General features: G+C 46.9%; 1 protein-coding gene across 2 annotated transcripts in view; it reads right to left on the bottom strand.

The window, feature by feature from the left end:
* Positions 1–20,132, bottom strand: part of LZTR1 (leucine zipper like post translational regulator 1) — a 212,254-nt gene that overhangs the window by 153,396 nt on the left and 38,726 nt on the right. For both annotated transcript variants that reach the window (XM_078667052.1, XM_078667051.1), the window contains 3 exons: positions 19,184–19,263; positions 12,541–12,649; positions 839–922 (listed from right to left, as the gene is read on the bottom strand). In XM_078667052.1, the coding sequence (XP_078523178.1) occupies positions 839–922; positions 12,541–12,649; positions 19,184–19,263 (273 nt within the window). The remainder of the gene's footprint in view (positions 1–838; positions 923–12,540; positions 12,650–19,183; positions 19,264–20,132) is intronic.

Genomic DNA, 20,132 nt, shown 5'->3' with positions numbered 1-20,132 from the left:
GGGAATAACCTGCACCTGGAGTGAGGCTACAGCTATTAAATTCCAAATACTCAAACAACACTAAATGTAGCAGGGATATAAAAGGGTTTAAAAATGCCTCATTCATAAAAACAAAGTTCACGAAGAAATGGTCTGTGACGTCAGAACCCATTTATTTTTTTCTGTTTGACCAGCAGTCAGTGTAGACTGGCCAAGCACAATAGGGATTCTGGAGAAGAAAAAACACATGGCCAAGAACATGTTACAGGAGTTTGCAATTGTAATGCATAGGCTCATCTGGTTAAAAAAATACAAAATTAAGGCTGCCATTGTAAAATCAGTGACAATAGTTTAATTGTCCGCAAGAGCTGTAATATACCTTTACAGTCTCACTGATTTTACTGTGCAGATTGATTAAGTGACTGAGATCACTCCAGTATGCAATGTCGTGAACAAGGCATATGCTTTTTTTCTTGATAAAACTCAACGTTGTAAAAAGGTGAGTGAAAGTGATGCTCCTGTCCCACTTACTCCAAGTCAGTATTGTTTCTACCTCGCATGGTCACACTGTCCACAATTCAAAGGCCTAAAGGAGGCACATTTCTTCAGGAGTTCCTAAACTAAACTGAAAGGGTTATGTACACAACTAAGGTTTGTTTCATGAGTGTAAAGATTTTTAATTTTGTTTATGATTTGGAGATAATTTCTATTTGTGTGTGAAATCTGACCTTTGGTTTATTGTCAAATTGTAGCGGATAATGTGCCTGTGCTTGACTGCATAGAAATTGACCAAACTTCCGATGATCCTTATTTCTTCCTTTGACCTAAATAATTTTAAATTGCTTTTACCATCACCTACCGTGCATTACCATCATAGCCAGCAAAGATCCATAGTTTGTCATTGTAAACTGTTGCTCCATGCGCTGATCTTGCAACCGGCATTCTATGAGAGAAAAATGGACACAATTTCATTTGTTGGAGAGACGAGAAAGATTTCAGAACAATGCTCCACCTTAATTGTGAAATAAAAAAATAGTATATCTGTAACTTTAAGCTAGCAGTATGGCTCAAAGACTTATGTACACACTACTGACAAGTGGTGTGACCTGCAGGCCTTACATCTAACCTCACCTTTCATCCTTTTGCGGACAATGCACTGAGTAACACACAATTGGGCAATAGTGACACTTGCTTTGTTGCGTGCATCTTTTCTGGGTTCACATGCTGTGCATTATTCTGTCATTTAGTGGCTGGGACTGATATTTTCTGTAGCATTTTTTTTGTTTTTGTGGGCATCAATGAGCACTATTAGGTGGCATGTCGTTCCCTGTGTGACATCAGGCATACACCCTTGAAGCTCCTGTGCATGGTCACCATCTTCAGATTCCGACACATCTTTGGGTCTGAAAGCAAAACGGATGAGCTCCAGGAGGACTGGAAAGTTTGCTAAATGGATTGTTGAAGAAAAGTTTGAAAAACCGAGAAAGAGCATCGAAGGATACTGAAGACTTACGGTATAATGCTGTTGTATGTGCTTTTTTCCTAGGAAACCCCAACAGAGAGCTGATCATGCAGTTGGAGAATTTGCAACTAGGTACTTGGGACATAAGGGAAGATGGATAGTTCTTCCTTAGGATTTTGTCCAAGGTGCCATCACAATTTTGCGCAAATGGATTCGCACAAAGTCTGCAACCATTGCCGAGGGTTGTGAACACTCTGCAAAGTTCCAGCTAAAACACTGAAAGTCAGAGTGAAACAGAGGTGAGCACAAGGTGTGATTTTAGGAAGCTGGCTCCTTATATAGTATACTAAAAAGAAGTATACTGTGCAAAGAGTCCAGGTACCTCTTATAAGTGACAGGGGCTTGCACTGGCAATCTGAAAGTGCTCTCTTAGGGAGTACTGTAGCCGAGCAGCCTTAGGCTAGTCAGAGAGGAGGGCTAAACATCTGCAATACACACACACAGTCAAGAAACGCTACACACGACTCAATAAGACAAGGATTGGCATAGAAAATAGGTCTCGCCTTGGGACCTGATAAGTGTTTAGACATGCAACAGTTGATGTTGTTGCACCAAGGATATTGTACTGTATAACTAAATGCTTATAAGGTTCCAAAGGCAAGACCTATTGGCTATGCCAATGCTTGTATCGTTGGAAGTAAATGATAGGCTTTTTAAAATTAAAAAGTAAACAAATGCAGAAAAGATTTTAGTCAACATGTGTGCGACGTGTAGTTTCTTTTTTACTGAAGGGTACACAGTTGCAATGCATTGTCCATTTTAACTGGAAATCTGTCAAACTAAAAAGTCTGTTTTAATCTATTTCACTTTTGTAAAATGTATCTTCCCACTGTTAGCTGTTTTGCGGCGCTCTGCCAGGGAAGGATGCGAAGTGGTAGGTGGTTGCAGACTGGCGCTCGTGGCACACCTCGGTATTCCTAAGGATCCTTCTGTAAAACCTCCTTGAGGTCTTCCTACAAGTGGTAGAGGGCAGGTAGTGGTTGGTGGACCGGGTTGCGCTAGTGGTGGGGGAATTAAGTGGCTAGGACCTTTAACAGGAACGACTGAGTGACGGGTGATGATAATTCCATGCATCTGACAGGCAGAAACAATGACGGAACGAACGGTACCAATGTATATTAACCTTACAGATTGAATGTAAAGCCCTCAAATACCTTCAGGTCGAGTTTGTACTATATGAATCTGCAAAAAAAATATTTGAGGCTCAGCATCCTGTGATTCTGGGCAATCGCTTAATCTCCCCATGCCTACCAAAAATGAATGTGTCCTTGTGTAACGTAACTGGTGCTCATGTGTACGTGTACCTGGTACTCATGTAAAGTGCTCAATACCTTCGGGTCGAGTTTGCGCTATATAAAGCAACAAAAAAAACTAAAAGTGAGGTCACTTGGTTTTGCCAATGTTTGTTTAGTTGCAATTTCGCCTCTGCAAGTGGGGGGTAGCAAACAATTGATTGTACTATTGTTTGGAAACTCAGAAATCTAGATCCGCCAAATTTAAAAGCTTATCTTTTAGTATTCTCAAATATTTACTAGATTTTTTGAAACATTTTAAAAACAGGATAACCTTAACTGTTTATCACTTTTGAATTGGACCTTGATATTTATCGAAATACTTCAAAAACATGATCTCCTGAACTTTTGAATTTGACCTCCGTATACACCTTCTCGATAAACTTCTGAAACTATCACCCTTTCAAGATGGCAGCAACAGCGACCGGCCCTAGGAAGCTGTCTTCTGCGCCCTATATTTAGATACACCCCGTGGCCAGAGGGTACTACGCTCTGGGTGAGGCTTAGCTCTCAGCTCTCAGCTAGAGAACCAATCGCAAGTGCTCCGTTGACGGAAGCGATGAGTGTTGTGATGGATTTCGGAAGGTACCTTTGGCATCACTGTTTTTGCCATGGCCAAAGGACCGTGTTTGGTGCTGATTTGCAGCGGAAAGAGAAAGAGCGGCAAGTACTATGTGAATGAGCGCCTGCAGAACAGGTAGGTAAGCAGCATGGAGGGAGGGGAACAGTAAATGCGTCAAGTGGGTACATGCTGGAAGAGTACGAGAGAAAATGGAAAGAGGGGACTGAGGGATTTCGGGACAAACAATCCAGCTCAATATGTAGCATTTAACTATAAAGCCTTACACTCAGTAAAAAATACAAGTGATGCCACACGCAAGCAGCATCGCGATCTGCGGTCTTCACTTTCCAAGCACTGCACTCGTGCTTGTGGCGGCATCCACCTTGCGGGAGCGAGCGGCAGCCATATGTTTGTAATTAACGTGGACGCGCCGCTGCTCGCTCCCGCAAGGTGGATGCCGCCACAAGCACGAGTGCAGTGCTTGAAAAGTGAAGACCGATGGCTAAAGGCCCTCCTAGAGCAGCGCATGCATGCTGCCTAGGCGAGACTTAAAGTCCACACCAATTTATAAAAATAACACATATCTTTGTATATATTTAGGCACCAGAATCATTAAGATCAGGTAAGTACGTTTTGAGATAGAAATATATGCAGTTTTTAAAAGTTAACAGTGCATGCTTCAGAGGTAGCAATGTTATACGATGGTAAAAAAACAAATACTGCATACAAGTTCTTCACAGCGACTTACAAGACCAATCTTGTGGACTTAAGTTGCAAGGTCCAAGGCAGCACCAACAGGGCACCTTGGGCAGCAGGCTGCAGAGGTGCAATACAGCTCAGGGCCCCACTGAAATCAATGGGTCACAAATAGGCTGCATGTTTGGACTGGAGGGCCAGTCCAGCTCAACCAACAGGGGGACTCAGGTCTCATGATGCTCGGGGACATGGGGACCGCTTTAGTCCTCTTCAGGCCAGGGTGGTCAGTGTAGAGGTGGCATGAGGCGTGAGTTTTAGTCACCGCAGACACTTACGGTAGAGGGGGCCTGCACAAAGAGGCTGCAGGCAGCGTCAAAGTCCACAGTTGGGGAAGCCAAGGAGGGCTTTGAGTCTGGAGTGTATAGGAGCCACACTGGCACAGTTGGCCCACTTGAAATCTGATTAGGGGCCTTGGGTGCAATGGTTGTTTCTGGTGTCCTTTTAGTTGCCCAGAGTCCTCGCAAATCTTCTGGGGTAAACACCCTCTACCACAGCAGGCTTTGTTTCGGACTTCCTGAAAGCATTGGCCCTTGCCAATGGGGGTCAGAAACTCGTCTGTAGTGACAGGCTAGCCAAGAGCAGTCAGCCAGCACACTAGTAGTTGGTAGGTTTTCAAGGGGCACCTCAAAGGTGCCCTCTGGGTGCATGCATTAATACATCCATCACTGGAATCAGTGTGGGTTTTTTAATACAAGATGTTTGATACCAAACATCTTTGGTTTCAGTGAAGCCATCATGTAGATGGGGGAACTCATTTTCACCAGTGTCCAGCACATGTACTTAAAAATTGCTTCCCTGGTCACTTGTAGTGGCAGTAACTGAACTGATCGGCACATGGACATATGTGCTCATGCAGATATGTACACACATGCAGTATAGTTCACCCGGCCTTAGGGCTGCAAGACCTGCTATATGGGTGACTTACATATGCTGTATGCATTGTCTGTAGGCATGGCACACAGGGCTTTGTGCCATGATGGGTCTTCACCTTTTGTCTGCACCAAGACATGCAGCATGCAATGGCAGTCTGCATGAGTGAGATGATGAGGTCCCTTAGGCAGGCAAAATACATGCTGCAGTCCCTAGGGACCCTCTTTGGTACCCATGACCTAGATACCCGTGGTACCATTTACTAGAGACTTACAGGGGTGCCAAAGATTTTGGGAAAGAAATCTGGCATTGGGGAAATGGATAGCAGGAACCAAGGGCGCTTCCAGTAAAAATTTAAACGAATATCAGGCAAAACGTGGGGGAGACCATGTCACATAAGGGGCATTTTCCTTCAGTGATGAGGCAGTTGTGGCAGAAGCCAGCTTTTCTGATGGACATTGGTCTGTCCAGGGAAGAGGAAGAAAACACAGATGAAACATAGTTGGTGCAGGGTGAGTGGTCTGATCCTGAAGAAACCGTCATCGGCTGGAAGCAAGGAGGTAGGTCGTGAAGTAGGCCTTCCCCATAAAAGAGCAGCAGGTAATAACACACTTGCAGTGGGGCTGAGTTAAAAACATTAGACTCTAAGACCCCTTAGCAACGAAGCACGCAGAGACCGGGCGGCTGCAGAAGAAAAAACGTCCCATCGGTCTGGACCAAGGAAACTGCAGGTGTCGAAGGATAAGGAGCCACGCACGTTGACAAAAGGTGCCTGATTAAAAGAAATGTCGAAAAGCCAAAATGGAGGCTCTTTTGCAAAACTTTGCCGAGTCAAAGGAGTTTTGAATCTGCACAAGACCAGCAAAGTCAAAAGCAGTAACAGAAAAGTCGCTGAGATCGAGCTTCCGACTACACCTGACCCACACAATGAGCGACAGGAGGAGTTCTTTCATGAGGAAGAGGGCAGCTTCAAAGATCTCACCATCAAAGAACAGGTTGCACTTGAGGATGACAGGCATGTCCTCGGCGCCAACTCCTCCAGAGGAAGCAGATTCATATCATTAGAGACTGCTTTCTTCCCCAAACCCTCATACCATCCCTGGTATTTGTACCTCTTCATGCTCCCAAGCATACTTTTTAAAAAAAATTTATTGAAATTGAACAGACATACAAAAAAACAAAACAAAACATCACGAGGCAAAGGCACAGCGGAACATTACCATGAGGTCGTGCGAGCAGAGCTCCAAAAGTACAGAAATACATAGTTATCAATGAAGGCGGGGATAGGGGCGGACAAGGAAACCAACAGTATCAACAGCAATAGGTGAAGGGTGAATGTCAATTAGGGGGACGCAGACGTATCAATGGTGGCATCATGTGGAGGGGTGCATATATTGCCACGATAGGCATTCCATTGGGACCAGATTCTGCCCCACTTCTTGGGCCGTCCCCGGGAAAGGTAGACAGTTTTCTCCCGGAACATGCACCAGTCCATGTTTTCTTTCCACTTGGATAAGGTGGGCGACCTATGTGAACCCCAGAGCTAGGCGATGTCTCGTTTCGCGACCATATTTCCAAGGGTCACCCATACAATCTGTGCTGAGCTGTAGTCAGTCGGCTCCCACACATTCAACAGACAGCGCCTGGCCTCGGGCAGCAGGGACACACCCGTGACACCTTCCATAACAGCATGCACTCGGGACCAGAACGCAACCACCTCCGGGCATTCCCACAGAATGTGGAGAAAGGTACCAGACATACCACAGCCACGCTTGCATAGCCCATCCAATGAAAACCCCATTCGAACCAGACAAGGCCCGGTGACATACACTCGGTGGAGTATTTTAAGCTGAACGAACCGCAAACGAGCAGGAATGGTGACTTCCTTAGGCGAGGACAGAGCAGCCTGCCAGTCCTCGTCATCCAATTCCAGGCCGTCAGCACACCACAAGGCCTGGAGGCGAACCAACAAGTCAGCTCTGTTGTTGAAGAGTTTTTTGTAGATCAATGAAATAGTACTGTCGGGCACGTGGCCATCTAAGATACGGTCCTCCAGAGGGGAAGACTCAGGAATATCATCACCCGCAGTAAATACAGACAACAGAGCATGACGGACCTGGGCATACCGGAAGAATTCACTGTCACCAAGCTCATACTCCACTCTCAACACGACAAAAGGGCTTGACATTACCCTTCGACCAAAGATCGCCCAATCTGCTGATACCAATCATATCCCATTTATCAAATCCTTTCGACCTCCACAGGCAGCCCGAACATTCGGAATCATACAGGGGGGTGGGCTCGAGTGACCCTTCCACACCAACCCAGTGCCGCATTCGCATCACGCCACACTTTCACTGCGATCTTAGTGGGACCGGTCAGTGCTTCAGGGAGTCTCCGAGAGTACAACGCCCTGTTGAAGGTCCCTCCTGGCAGAATAAATTTATCCATAGAGAACGCCGGGGCAGGGCCCGGTGCGTAGGTCGCATGATTAATTGCACTCAACTGGGATGCCCAGTAGTAACGCCTGATGTCCGGGAGGGCTATACCGCCATCGTACCACGGAAGCGTGAGTTTAGAAAGAGCAATACGGGCACGCCCATCCCAGACAAGTTGTCTCTGTAGGCTCTCAACTGCACGAAAGTAGCCCGAGGCGATCTGGTCAAAGGAGTTCTGAAGAGCGTACAAGAAACGGGGTAAAGACATCATTTTGAAAAGCGCCGCTCTACCGAGGGGCGACAGAGGCAACCTACGCCAGCGAGCTACATCGAGCGTGAGCCGCTAAAGGGGGGGTAATAAGTTAAGCTTGTAGCACCTAGAGGGGTCAAGGGAAACATAGATCCCCAAGTACTTGAAACCGGTCTCAGCCACATGAATCGGAAATCTACGCGGCAATGGAGGGAGCTCTCCAGCCAAAACGTAAACGCAGGATTTAGCCCAATTAATGACAACACCGGAATTCTTCCCGAAGGAGGTCAGAACATCAAAAAGCACGTTAAGGGACTTTTTAGGGGAAGTTAGATAGAGGAGGATATCGTCCACGTATAGCGAAATACGATCCTCGAAACCAGGAGACCATCGGATGCCCCGCATAGAAGGCTCCCAACGGAGCCACTCCGCCAAGGGCTCCAGAGCGAGAGCAAACAGCAAAGGAGACAACGGACAGCCCTGCCGGGTACCCCGTCCGAGCGTAAAAACGCAAGACACTCTGCGATTAACGACTACCTGGGCCAGAGGAGTCTCATAAAGGAGTTTCACCCAGGCTATGAAGCCCGGCCCAAATCCCCGAACTTCGAGAGGGCCGCCCAGAGGTAGGGCCATTCGATAGTGTCGAAGGCCATGGTAGCGTCAAGAGAGGCCAAAATGGCGGGTTCAGTAAGTGTCTCGGCTCTCGCGAGAACTCTGTGGAGTCTACGCAGATTCAAAGCAGTGTTGCGGTGCGGGATAAAACCAGATTGATCCGGATGGATCAAGTCCCCGATCACAGTCACCAAGCGGTTAGCCAGTAACTTGGCCAACATTTTGGGTTCGGCGTTAAGTAGAGAAATCGGTCTATAAGAAGTGCAACGATCCCGTGGCTTGCCCTCTTTGGGAATGACAACAATAGTAGCGAGTCGTTGGTCCAAAGGGAGGGAGCCAGACTCCAAAGCCTCAAGAAACATGTCCCTGAGATAGGGCGCCATTTTGTCAGGACGCAGCTTGTACAGTTCAATGGGCAAACCATTAGGGCCCATCGCCTTACCTGAACGTAGGGAACGAATAGCCACCGCAACTTCATCCACCGTGAGCGGAGCATCCATGAGATCTCTGTCCGCGCCAGGAAGACGGGGCAAAGCAATATCGCGCAACAACAGTCGGTGTACACCATCTCGAAGTGGTCCGCAAAGCACTGAACGATCCCGGCTGGATGCGTGACACCCTCACCCTCAGGCCGTTCGATCACAGGGACCACACGATTGACTCTCTCTTTCTTGTCCAACCACGCAAGCAATTTACCAGCTTTGTCACCCACATCATACAGTCGTCCCTGCTGCTCCCTATACATCACTTTCGCAGCGTCAGTCACCAGAGCCTTGTAGTCGGCTTGTTTCAGAGCAAGGGAGTGCAACTTCTCACCAGAAACGCCCAACTGGAGATCATCCTCCTGAGCCGCTATCTCAGATTCCAAGCGAACAACCTCCACATGTGCAGCCTTCTTAGCAGCAGCGATCAAGGATAGGGACTGACCAAGAATGACAGTTTTAAATGCTTCCCATAGCGAAATAGCAGAAGAAACAGACCCCACATTTTCATCAAAATAATGCTCAATAGCTTTCACAAGTTCCAAGCGGGTCTTGGGGTTGCGAAAGTGCCATGGATTGATAGGAGCAACTCTTCCCTCATCGCCCTCCCGGACCTCATACCGGACCCACAGTGGGGAGTGATCAGAAATACCCCTAGGGAGATGACGAATTTCTCTAATAGAAGAGGATTGAACCGCTGGTATTAAAAAAATAGTCCAACCTAGAAAACTGCCATGTGCCCCAGAATGGAAGGTATACTGCAACTGAGTAGGGTGCAGAAATCTCCAGGCATCCACTAGTCCAAAGGTCTCCAGCAAGTCACTCAACCACATTTGTGCCCGATCTCTAGGAGGATGACAATCAGATGCGCCAGAAACAACTGAATTCAGATCCCCACCCAAAATCAGGAGGCCGTCGGAAGGTCCAACAGGACACTACAGAGGTCTGTGAAGGTTAAAGCTTGCAAACCCGGGGGGACATAAACCGATAGTATGGATAGCGTCCTACCCTCCCACCTACCAGTGAGCACCGCATAGCGCCCCCTGTCATCAAGTTTCACCTCGTCTATTGCAAAGGGGAGAGAGGACCGAATGAGAATACCAGCCCCCCTGGACCCAGAAGTAAACCCAGCGTGTGCCACCAGTCGATAACCACGTCTGTTCATAGCCGGACATGCATTGCCTATTAAATGCGTCTCCTGCAGAAGCACAATATCGGGAGAATGACGCCTAAGGAATCGCAAAACAATACTACGCTTAATTCTGTCCCCTAACCCATTGACATTCCAGGATAACAGTCTCAACTCGCCACCCCCCATCCCCAAAAAGCAGACGGAGCAGGACCCACACAGACCCCCACGACCAGTGCAAACAGAGCAAACAATACGGTGCCTCGCGAGTAAACAGAGAAACACACACCCCCCCCACCACCCCCCAAATCGAACATGTTGCACCTCCCACCCTGCACCCCTGCGTATGACTAGGAAGCCACCCCAACTTGCAGTGTGCCTGTCGCCCCATTTCTAAACTAAGCTACGAAAAGAACCCAGGAGGAGGAAGAGTCCCCGTTCACCCCCCGCCACCCTCAGGCTAATATAGGCCTAACAAAGACCCAAGTCCAGACTCAGCTGAAACAGGAAACAAAAAAGTTCAGACGTCAGGGTCCACAGACGCAGTCCTCACTCAGCCAGGCCTCCGTCGGCACCCCCGGAGTGTCCAGCACGCTCATCTCTTCGAGGTATGGAATCAAACCAGTCACTGACACTTTCAGGTCGATCGAAAAAGAAAGCAGGGTCACGATACTCAATCCGGAGCCTAGTAGGGAATAACAAGGCGTATTTGAGACCCAGGTCCCGCAGACGCTTCTTCACTCCCTGAAATCCAAGTCTTTGTTTTTGGACAAGCGGTGAAAAGTCAGGGTAGAAAGAAACGGAAGCATTTTCAAAGTTCACTGGGCCCTTATCCCGTGAGGCCTGAAGAACCGCATCCCGGTCTCGGAAATGGAACAACCTGGCAATGATGGGCCGTGGAGGGGCACCCGGCTTAGCCTTCCCACCAGGGACACGATGGGCGCGCTCAACAGCAAAGAACTTGCTGAGTCCAGTGGGAGAAAGGTAGTTGGTAATCAAGTCCTCCACCAAGAGGTCGACCCCCAGAATCTCGGGATTCTTCGGGCCACCAATAACGTTGTTGCGGCGGGCCCTGTTTTCGTAGTCCTCGAGACGACGAGCCATCAGGTCATGGGAAGAACGCAGATTGCCGATTTCAGTCTGGGCCTCTGCAACATCTGCGGTGAGACTAGAAGTCTTCAAGCCCAAGGACTCGACTCTCTCATTTGTCTTCGCTAGGTCCGCTCTAATCAGCGTGATGTCAACGGCCACCGTGTCGATCTTAGAGACCAGGGCATCGTACTGCTGTCCCATAGAGACCTGCATGTTGGCAATGGCAATCATAACGTCTTGCAAAGACGGTTCCGTAGACGGGCAGGAGACAGTCTTAGGAGGATCAGCGGCGCGGCTAGCAGCACCAGGCGACCCCTTGGCTTGCGAATAGTGATCCATAGTGTTAGTCTGGGTCTGGCCGCCACGGAGAGGTGTCTTGGTCTTACGCTTCTCAAGCGGCGGTCCGGTGGCCATATTGGAAAAGGGACCCCGAAGGGGTCCCCTCGACCTGGTGAAAATGGCCGGTCATGAAATGGCCAGCAGACAAAAGGAGCAAAGCAGCCGATTGTAGGCACAAAAGAGCCCAGGCCTCGGGTGATCCGTCAGGCCAGTTCCAAACAGAAGGGAGACAGCCAGCTAAAGGTGGATCAAGGCTGAGCCTCCGCCAACAAGAGCCGGGAGCGGAAAACGAAACCGAAAGTCAGGAGGGGCCGACCAGGGTGGACCCCACTGCCGCTGTTGATCAACTACTCCACGGCCAGCCAAGCAACCGAGCCCCTGGTTCGCCTCGTGGTGGGCCGCAAAAAGCAAAGACAATGCAAAAGCGGACCCCAGCGTCCAAATTCGAATTTTCAAAGAGTATTTAGATCAGCAAGGATGTACGATCAAAGGCCCATCGTCGAAATCAGGACGTATGCAGGATATCCGTAAAGGGCAGCGCGGGTCCGGGGAGCTCTGAGCTCTGTGCTCACGCGACCATCTTGGATGCCCGCAAAGCTCCTCCTCCCAAGCATACTTGATTTTTCGACAGCCTGAATCCTCGAAGGTAATGATGCCTCAAATCGAAAAGAAGTACAAACAATCCTCTCAAGACGCCGTGTTCACCAGGGGCAATTTAGTATTTGATTCAATCATCATGGCTACAATCAGGAAGCCACCAGTGTTGACTTAAGCAATACTAGGGCTTCACTGTTTAACTGAAAAGATTAGATGATCCAGATGGCATGTATGTCTTCATCTGAAACCAAAGCAGAAACCGGAGACAGACACATACACTGTATTTGGCCTACTTGCCTTGAGCACAGCACTTCACAAAAACGTACCTTCTTTAATCTAGCATGCCAGGAGAGCAAAACATACTAAATTAAGAGTTCTGCAAGATTCAAACATGAAGACAAAACATCTAATGTCTTCTCCTCTCAGTCTCTGTACCTCAATGTTTATTAGAATTCTTCAGGTGCTTCATAAACATCAAGGTGGTAGCCTCATGTTAGAAATCTCTCATTGGATAAATTGCAATGAATGCTATAAAAAAAGGTAGAATAGTTCTCATAAGCACCACCTGCAGTTTTAATACTTGGACCTGCTGTACCAGAAATGCAGCATGATGAGCTCACCTGCCTTCAACTTTCCACTCTGTCCATTGGCCAGTGGCAAACTTGTATTCAAACAGATCATTCTTGTTCTTCAGATTGGAGTTTGAATAAATGTCTCCTGTGTAACCACCTGATGAAAAAATAGGTGAATCAAATCAATGTGACATACCAACGAGACAGGGTTACACGTGTGTACAGCAGAGGGTTGGACAGTGTATCACATCCTTGGTTCTGAAGTGGGCAGGGGAAGAGTGATGGTGGAAAAAGGGGGGGGGGGGGGGGTGGGGGGGAATTCCGAAAGTATTTTTTTTTAATTAAACACATTCATGGGCACTCGCATTGGGGTTTTAAGGGTATACAAGATGAAGTTGTTTCTTGAAGATTTCCATAATATTCACTGTTTCATAAAACCCATCTTTAAACACTTCCCCAGTGCAAACCAACATATTAACAACTGTATTTCTAAAGCAAGTTGGATACATAATAGTTTTCCTTTACATGAAACACAAATATGTACGCAGATATGCAACAACCAACAGTTAACAAAAGTCTCACACAGAAACGTGTGATCTTCATCACACAAACGTGTGACTTGTCCTCAGATACACCAAACTCAGTTTAGAAACACACGTTTTCAACTCCAGCGTCTTCATCCTACTCGGCTAACTTAACTACCACATGGAGGAGCACGGACAAACTTCTGGAGGATCTGACATGCCTTGGACTCGCCCAGCAGGTAGAAGGCCTGACCCATGTCGCTGGACAACTTCTGGACATCATCTTAACCAGCTTCAGCAAAATCAAAGTGGACAAGCACACACACATCACCTGGTCCGATCATGCACATGTCCATTTCAACATGCCCATCCCTTCCCACCACAGAAATGCCATCTCCAAGCCCTCTATGCAGGATGGTATAAGGTCTCTGAAGATTCTTGGAGATCTTACTCCACAACACCTCAACAATGGCCTCCCCAGACCCATTTCCAACTTCAACGCCATAATCCCCTTCCACACATAATGGTCACAACCAAGACCACCAAAGCCAGACTACAAGCAAGCAGAAACACAGAAGAGCTCAAACTCACCAAGCGCCACTGCAAGCAGCTAGAAGGTTGATGGAGACAAAGCCAGGACAACACCGAAAAGAGCTACTACAGATCAGCCCAGAGACAATACCACCAACAAATCGGACACACCAAACGCTCCGCCCTCACTGAGTGCATGAAAAGCAGCACCATTAGCACCAAGGAAATCTTAGCCATGGTGAAAGATGTCCCCACTCTGTCAGCAACCTCCATCATCATCACTCACTCACAATACAACTCAAACTGTGGCCCGATTAGGGAAATTCATAGACGCAATCTGGGCCGCACTGAAACTGAGATGTAAAAGTAATCAGTCGGCCATCAAGCAAGAGAGACTATGATAAAACTCTTCCTTAAGTCCTATGCATCAGCACCTTATTTCTAGATTGGATAATAGTTCTAGCAATAGTTCTTTTATTATTTTAATTGTTTTAAAAAACTTTCAGTCTTAGGAAAATTGAGTGAGATTTTAAACATTCCTCTGTTTATTGATAGAATATTGTAATAATTGTAATTAATTGAACAATAAAGTTTATCACTCACTCACAAAAACTCTGAAATCAGCAAGATAGACAATATCGACAACAACGTTGAGCCTCAACTGGACCACTCCATCCTTGCAGCCGCCTTACCCATTACTTTCAATGCCCAGACGACCAGCCTGAGCACCTGGCCCACCATCACCAGTCAGGAAACTGTAGCAACCATGCGTACCATACACTCAGACTCCTGCCCTCATCATCTATTCGCTAAAGAACAGGACAGCACACATGAAAACATACCACAGTTAAGCCTTCATCAAACCCTAAAATACTAGCCAGCTAAAGACCCATCTCCCTGCTACTCTTCCGGTAAACGTCAGAGATGATCATGAATAAACATCTAACTGCCCATTTTAACGACAACTTTCTTGACACCACCCAATCTGGCTTCAGACCTAACTACAGACCTAACTACAGCACTAAAGCCGCTCTCACCGCAGCCATGGAGGACATCTGACTGATCATGAATAGAGGAGACACCAATGTCCTCATCATTCTGCAGTCTTTGATACAGTCTACTACCCCCATCTTCATTCAAAACCTACCCAATGCCAAAATGTAGGACCATCATTCTGCTCACAGGCCGCACCCAGTTGGTCAGCTAGATTGCCTTTGCCTTGGCTGCAGCCAAAGTCATCTGCAGAGTACCATAAAGATCCTCGCTCAGTTCCACGCTGTTCAACATGGCTCCACTCAACAGCATCATTCGCGTACACAGAATCAATGAAGGTGTCACCCAGTTCGCCCTGTCCCTCTCTGACAAAACACTGAACGCATAAACCAACTTCTCTGTCAGCATGTCCCAAGTGGTCAGAGAGATTAAAACCAACTGCCTCAAGCTAAACACAGACAAGGCGGAAGTAGTCATCTTCGGTGAAGACGCCTTGCTATGTGACTCCACCTGGTGGCATGCTGATATCGGACCCAAACCCAACCAAATCATGCGAAGAACCTCGGAATAATAGTCAACAACCAGCTAGATATGACTGGTCAAACGAAAGCTGTCACCGCCTCCTGTTTCCACACACTCAAGATGCATAAGAAGATTTTCAAGTCACTTCCCTTATATACTGCAGAACCATCATCCAGGCCCTCATAACCAGCAAGCTGGACTGCAGTAACGCAGTCTACGCAAGAGTCAATGTGCAACTGACCAGAAGATTCCAGACCATACAGAATTCAACTGCTCGACTCAGTCAGACTTCCCTTCTCACACATTACCCTGCACCTCAAAGACCTCCTCTGACTCACCATCCACAGGAACTCTTCAAAATAATCATGCACACATACCAAGCCTAGCACAATGGCCCAAACCTACTTGAATTGCATTAACTAGCACACACCTCCAATCAGTCGAACTCCTACTCACACACATCAGCCATATATGCAGAACCAGATCTGGCGGACGGGTTTTGCAATCACGCTCCCAATTGACCTCCCTCTGCACATCCGAGCTCCTCAGTTCTTGAATTTTGCAAGAAACTGAAGACATGGCTCTTCACCTAGTCATGGCCCATGCCACTCCTACTTTACAGCACCAGGATTCCCTTCTGTACGAGTCGTGCACTCCACAAATACCCATAACAATACCTGCCAAGTGAAAAAGATAACACTTTAAATGTCTTTCCTTAACCATCTCATAATGACTGTGAGGGCTCGGCTCAATCATGTCTAGGCAGAACTGGCTATACCACAGGAAGGTTTTTATTCATTCATTTTCTCAAAATAGGTCAACCCAGAAATAAACAAAAATGCAACAAAAAACAACAGTGCTTCTCAAGATAACAACTTTGCATCGACTTACACCTCTGCCTCGTGTGAAAATGTAATATTGTATTACTCTGGCAGACACTTGTGCGTTCCCTAGTATCTGCTAAAATGTACATGTGAAGGACCATAGTCTCTCTTCACAAAATGCACTACCTCACGAACCTTGGAGGCATAAACTATTAATATTTACTATTTAATTTCATTTGTAAATAAGAAAGAGTCCACCAAGTACCTGACAGCTTATGCAGATGCCTGTATGTAGGAAAGTGGCTCTAAATATACTGGACCAAAGTAAGGTACCGTTTATATAGAGTCCCCAGTCCCCAGAGGTTTGGCAGAGGCTAAAGTTAGATATATCCTTACTCTCTAAAGTGGTAGCTTGGTCGAGCAGTAAGGCAGTATCAGAGGACAGTGTAAAGCATATGTTGTACACACTCAGTCAGCAAATGGTCTCACACACTCAAGAACTGAACTCTAGGCCAATTGTTTTGTATCAAAAGATATAGTTGTTTTATTTTAGAACCAACAAGGTATCAAAATATACTTTCTCAGAATGGATTACTTTAGTTAAATACTTTTCAAAAAGGCAATAGACTCTTTAAATATAATAGTTACAGTGTGTTGCAAAAGGCAACACGATTTCAAACACAATGCAACATTGAGCTCAATGGGAATTTTCAGTTAAATGCAATTAGTTACTTTGTAGATTACTTTTCCAACCACAGGACTGGATCCTAGATTCAGTCCCGGGACATGAGCTGTAAACAGTTAAGTAAAAGCGTTTTGGTTACAGTAGTGATTTTTAAGGAATAATATTGCATTTTAAAAGTTGACTCTTGAAAACTTTCAGTTGAAATTACCAATGTTATCCTATGGAAGGAAATTCAATTTGCAGGTAAAGTATGTTCAGGTTACTTTGGTAATCCAGTGCTGGACTCCTAGATTCAGCACTGGGACCTCTATCTAAAACAGGCAAGTAATTACGTATTTATCGTTGGCACGATTTTTAGAGAATATTTATAAGTTTCAGAAATCGACACTTGGAAACTTTTTCAGCAAAAAGCAGGCAATGATATCCTATAGAAGGAAATTCACGTTACTGGTAAGAACGGTTAGAATTACTTTTCAAGGTCAGTACTGGGCTGAAAGATGCAGCACTGAGGTCTCTCCTGATAACAGGTGAGTAAATCGGAATTCGTAGTTCGGCTGATTTTAGATGAATATTTTAAAGTTCCAAAACTCCACACTTAGAAGAATTTCCAAGTGAAACCAGTCAATGTTAGCCTATGGAAGAAAAGTGAGTTATCGGCTTTTAGGTAGGTACTTGACTGGCAGAGTTCAGGTTCTAGGCATAGACTCAGGGGTCTCCCCGGGTCAGGTAGGTACAGTTGGTACACCCTCAGCGGCACAGGGGCAGCCAGGTGCGGAGGTAGTTAGGCCCAATGTTTTCCAATGAGAGGCAGGGGGCCTTCGGTTGGTGGCTGCTGGCTAGCAGGCCACGTGGCTGTGGGAGCTGGGCTCCTGGTCACTTGCTCACGGCAAATGGGGAAGTAGGATAGGACAAAGGTTGCACTGCCAGGGGCACTCGGGCAGCTGGGTGCAGGGTGATTTCGAGCCGTCGGGCGATCAATGTTATTCAATGGATAGCTTGAAAAGGGAACAAAGGCTGCAGGCTCGGGGACGGAGGATCTTCTGGAGCGACCAACACTTCGAGGGGTAAATTGTGATCTTGGAGGATAGGTAGATACCCCGGAGTTGAGCACAGGTGGCCGAGGGGCGCCGGGTGCAGGGGTGTCTTTGGACGTCGGGAAATCTTATCCTCTGCTGGTCGCGGTAGGAGAGGTCCTGATTCTGAGTTGGCAGGCGTCGTCTGGGTCATCGAGGAGGGTCCAGGTCATCGAGGAGGGTCCTTGGGCAATGGATTCCAGGTCAGAATCAGCAGGGGGACGTCCTTAGGGTCTTTGTCCACTTGGGCACAGGCCGGGCTCGGTGGGTGCAGAGTGGGCTGGATTTGCGGTTCCTAGCTGGCACCAGCGGTATTGCTGGTTGAGCAGAACCACTGCTTGTGGGAGTCCCAGTCTCTAAGAGGGTCAAGGCAGGCAGGTACTCTGGGGTTCTTGAGGTTGCTGTCCGCAGGAGACGCCGGCATTTAGCAGGAGCAGGTTCAAGGATCAACAGGCCTGTAGGGCTGGGGCCAAGTCAGTTGGTGTTGTCCTCTTCTTAGCAGCTGCACGGCAGGTCTTCTTCTTCTTGGTCTTCTTTCTTGTTTCGAAATCGGGATCTGAGGAAGGAAAGTTCATGGTGCCCCTAAATACTAAATCTAGGGGCGTTACAGGTAGGGTGAGGGCAGGTACACCCCCTAACCTGCTCTTTTCCTGTGGGAGAGGGGCAGGAGCCTAGCTGTGAGTGGGTAGGGATCCCCATCCTCAAGATGGCGGTAGCCCAGAGTCGTGCTTCACCTCGCCTCTCCCACCTGAGGGGTGGAGTTGGCACAGGCTGGCACACCCCCTTTCCTGACGTATGGTTTCCTGCCAGTCTTCCCGCCAGAGTGAGGGTCAGAACTGGTGGGGGCCAGTTGCGGAGTACAGCAAGTGGCCTGGAGAAGCTCACAAAGGCGGCATTACTTTGAGGCTTCCCCCCAGGGAAAAGGCAAAGTCATTTTCCCGATGCTGTGCAGCATTGTTAAAAAACACATATGAAAAACAAAGATGACACAACCGTTGCTGGCAGTCATTTCTAGAGGGGCACATGAAGCAGAGAGCTGGAAAACACATGCACTCTCATGGTGTACTTAGCCCCCACCCCAAAAACAAGTTCCCTAAAAGTGAGCAGTGGATGGATACAAGTTTTCCAGTCAAAAGAACAGCAAAGAGGCTAGGATCCATGGAAGGGACTGCTACAGGATGGATGAGGAAAACCGTCAAATAAGCAAGCAAATGAAAGCGAAAACAAAGCCAAACAAATGAAAGTATCAGCAGACTGTAGCCCCTGTAAATTCCTGGTAATCACACAACAGGTCTATTCAAACCAGACAGATTGTGCTGTCCAGAAGGAGAGACCCATACAGATTGTGCAGTCTGGAATGAGAAACCTAAAACTACCAGAACATTTTGAAGAAAATGCTATGTTGTAATTTCAGTCCTGAAATAAGAAGGGCAAACAAATCTATGTACTTTCGAGTTCAGTGAGACAACGATAGAGAAGTAGAGAACACAACAATAACTGTAGTCAACTAACATAGTTCTCAAAGTATCACCAACTTACCAAATACAAACATGCTGCTCCCGTAGACAACTGCTGAATGGTGGTATCTTGGCGCTGGAGGGCTCCCTGTAGTAAAGGCCCTGTGCAGTGTAATAGCAAACATATTTTTTCTCAACATCTGCTGTAAGTCTATAAATCATGCACAGTAATAATGGTCAACAAATGAGTTTTCCATAAACACACTCAATTACCTGCACACTGGTCTATTATAATAGGTCTGACGGATGAACAAGAGCCCTTCTAACTCAGCACTGACCGAGTCAAAAGAGCAATGTGGAATGTATCACCCAGGCAATATGACAGGCACCAAAAGACGGCCAAATACAGCTTTAGGGACTTATTAATGAGGTATGGGCAATCTAACACAGGTCTTCTACAAGGTAGAAACAAAATCCATTAACATTCACAACCCTCCAGCAATGGAAATTATGTGAAGGTGGAATAACATGCAACTGCATCCTTCGAATGTTGGAGCCAGTCACAGTATAGGGAGCTGGTGAAGCTGAAGTAAAGGTATGTGTATGAAGCTAAAAGAGATAAAATGTAGTAGTAAGAGTACAGAACAAAAGAGAGACATGGAAAAGAGAAGCATTGACCAACAAGAGTAAAGGGAAAAAAAAGAGCATTCCTGATGTTTTCCAAAAGAATGTACCCATTTTACAAAGGACCTGTGTCTGACATCTATTGCTTTGTGTCCGGTGGTGAGTGTGTTTACTGCAATTCACTTTTCTAACAGTAAATGCATTGCTCTTTCAACAAAAAGTGACCACTATGTTTCAGAAAGTGTGGAGCCTCAGAAGTGAAAGATAGCACAGCACTTGCCATCTGGATAGTAGGATCTTGCTCCTGAATTCAGAAATGTGTTCTAACCCTCTAAGAACGTGTGGCAAATTGAGAGAAGTGTGTAGTCTTGATAGACAAAGAGTTTAAAGGTGGCATGAAATATTAA

Source organism: Lissotriton helveticus, chromosome 11, assembly GCF_964261635.1.
Source record: "Lissotriton helveticus chromosome 11, aLisHel1.1, whole genome shotgun sequence".
Lineage (NCBI taxonomy): Eukaryota > Metazoa > Chordata > Amphibia > Caudata > Salamandridae > Lissotriton > Lissotriton helveticus.
Note: the sequence above shows the minus strand (reverse complement) of the source record. Positions and strands in the feature narration are given on the sequence as shown.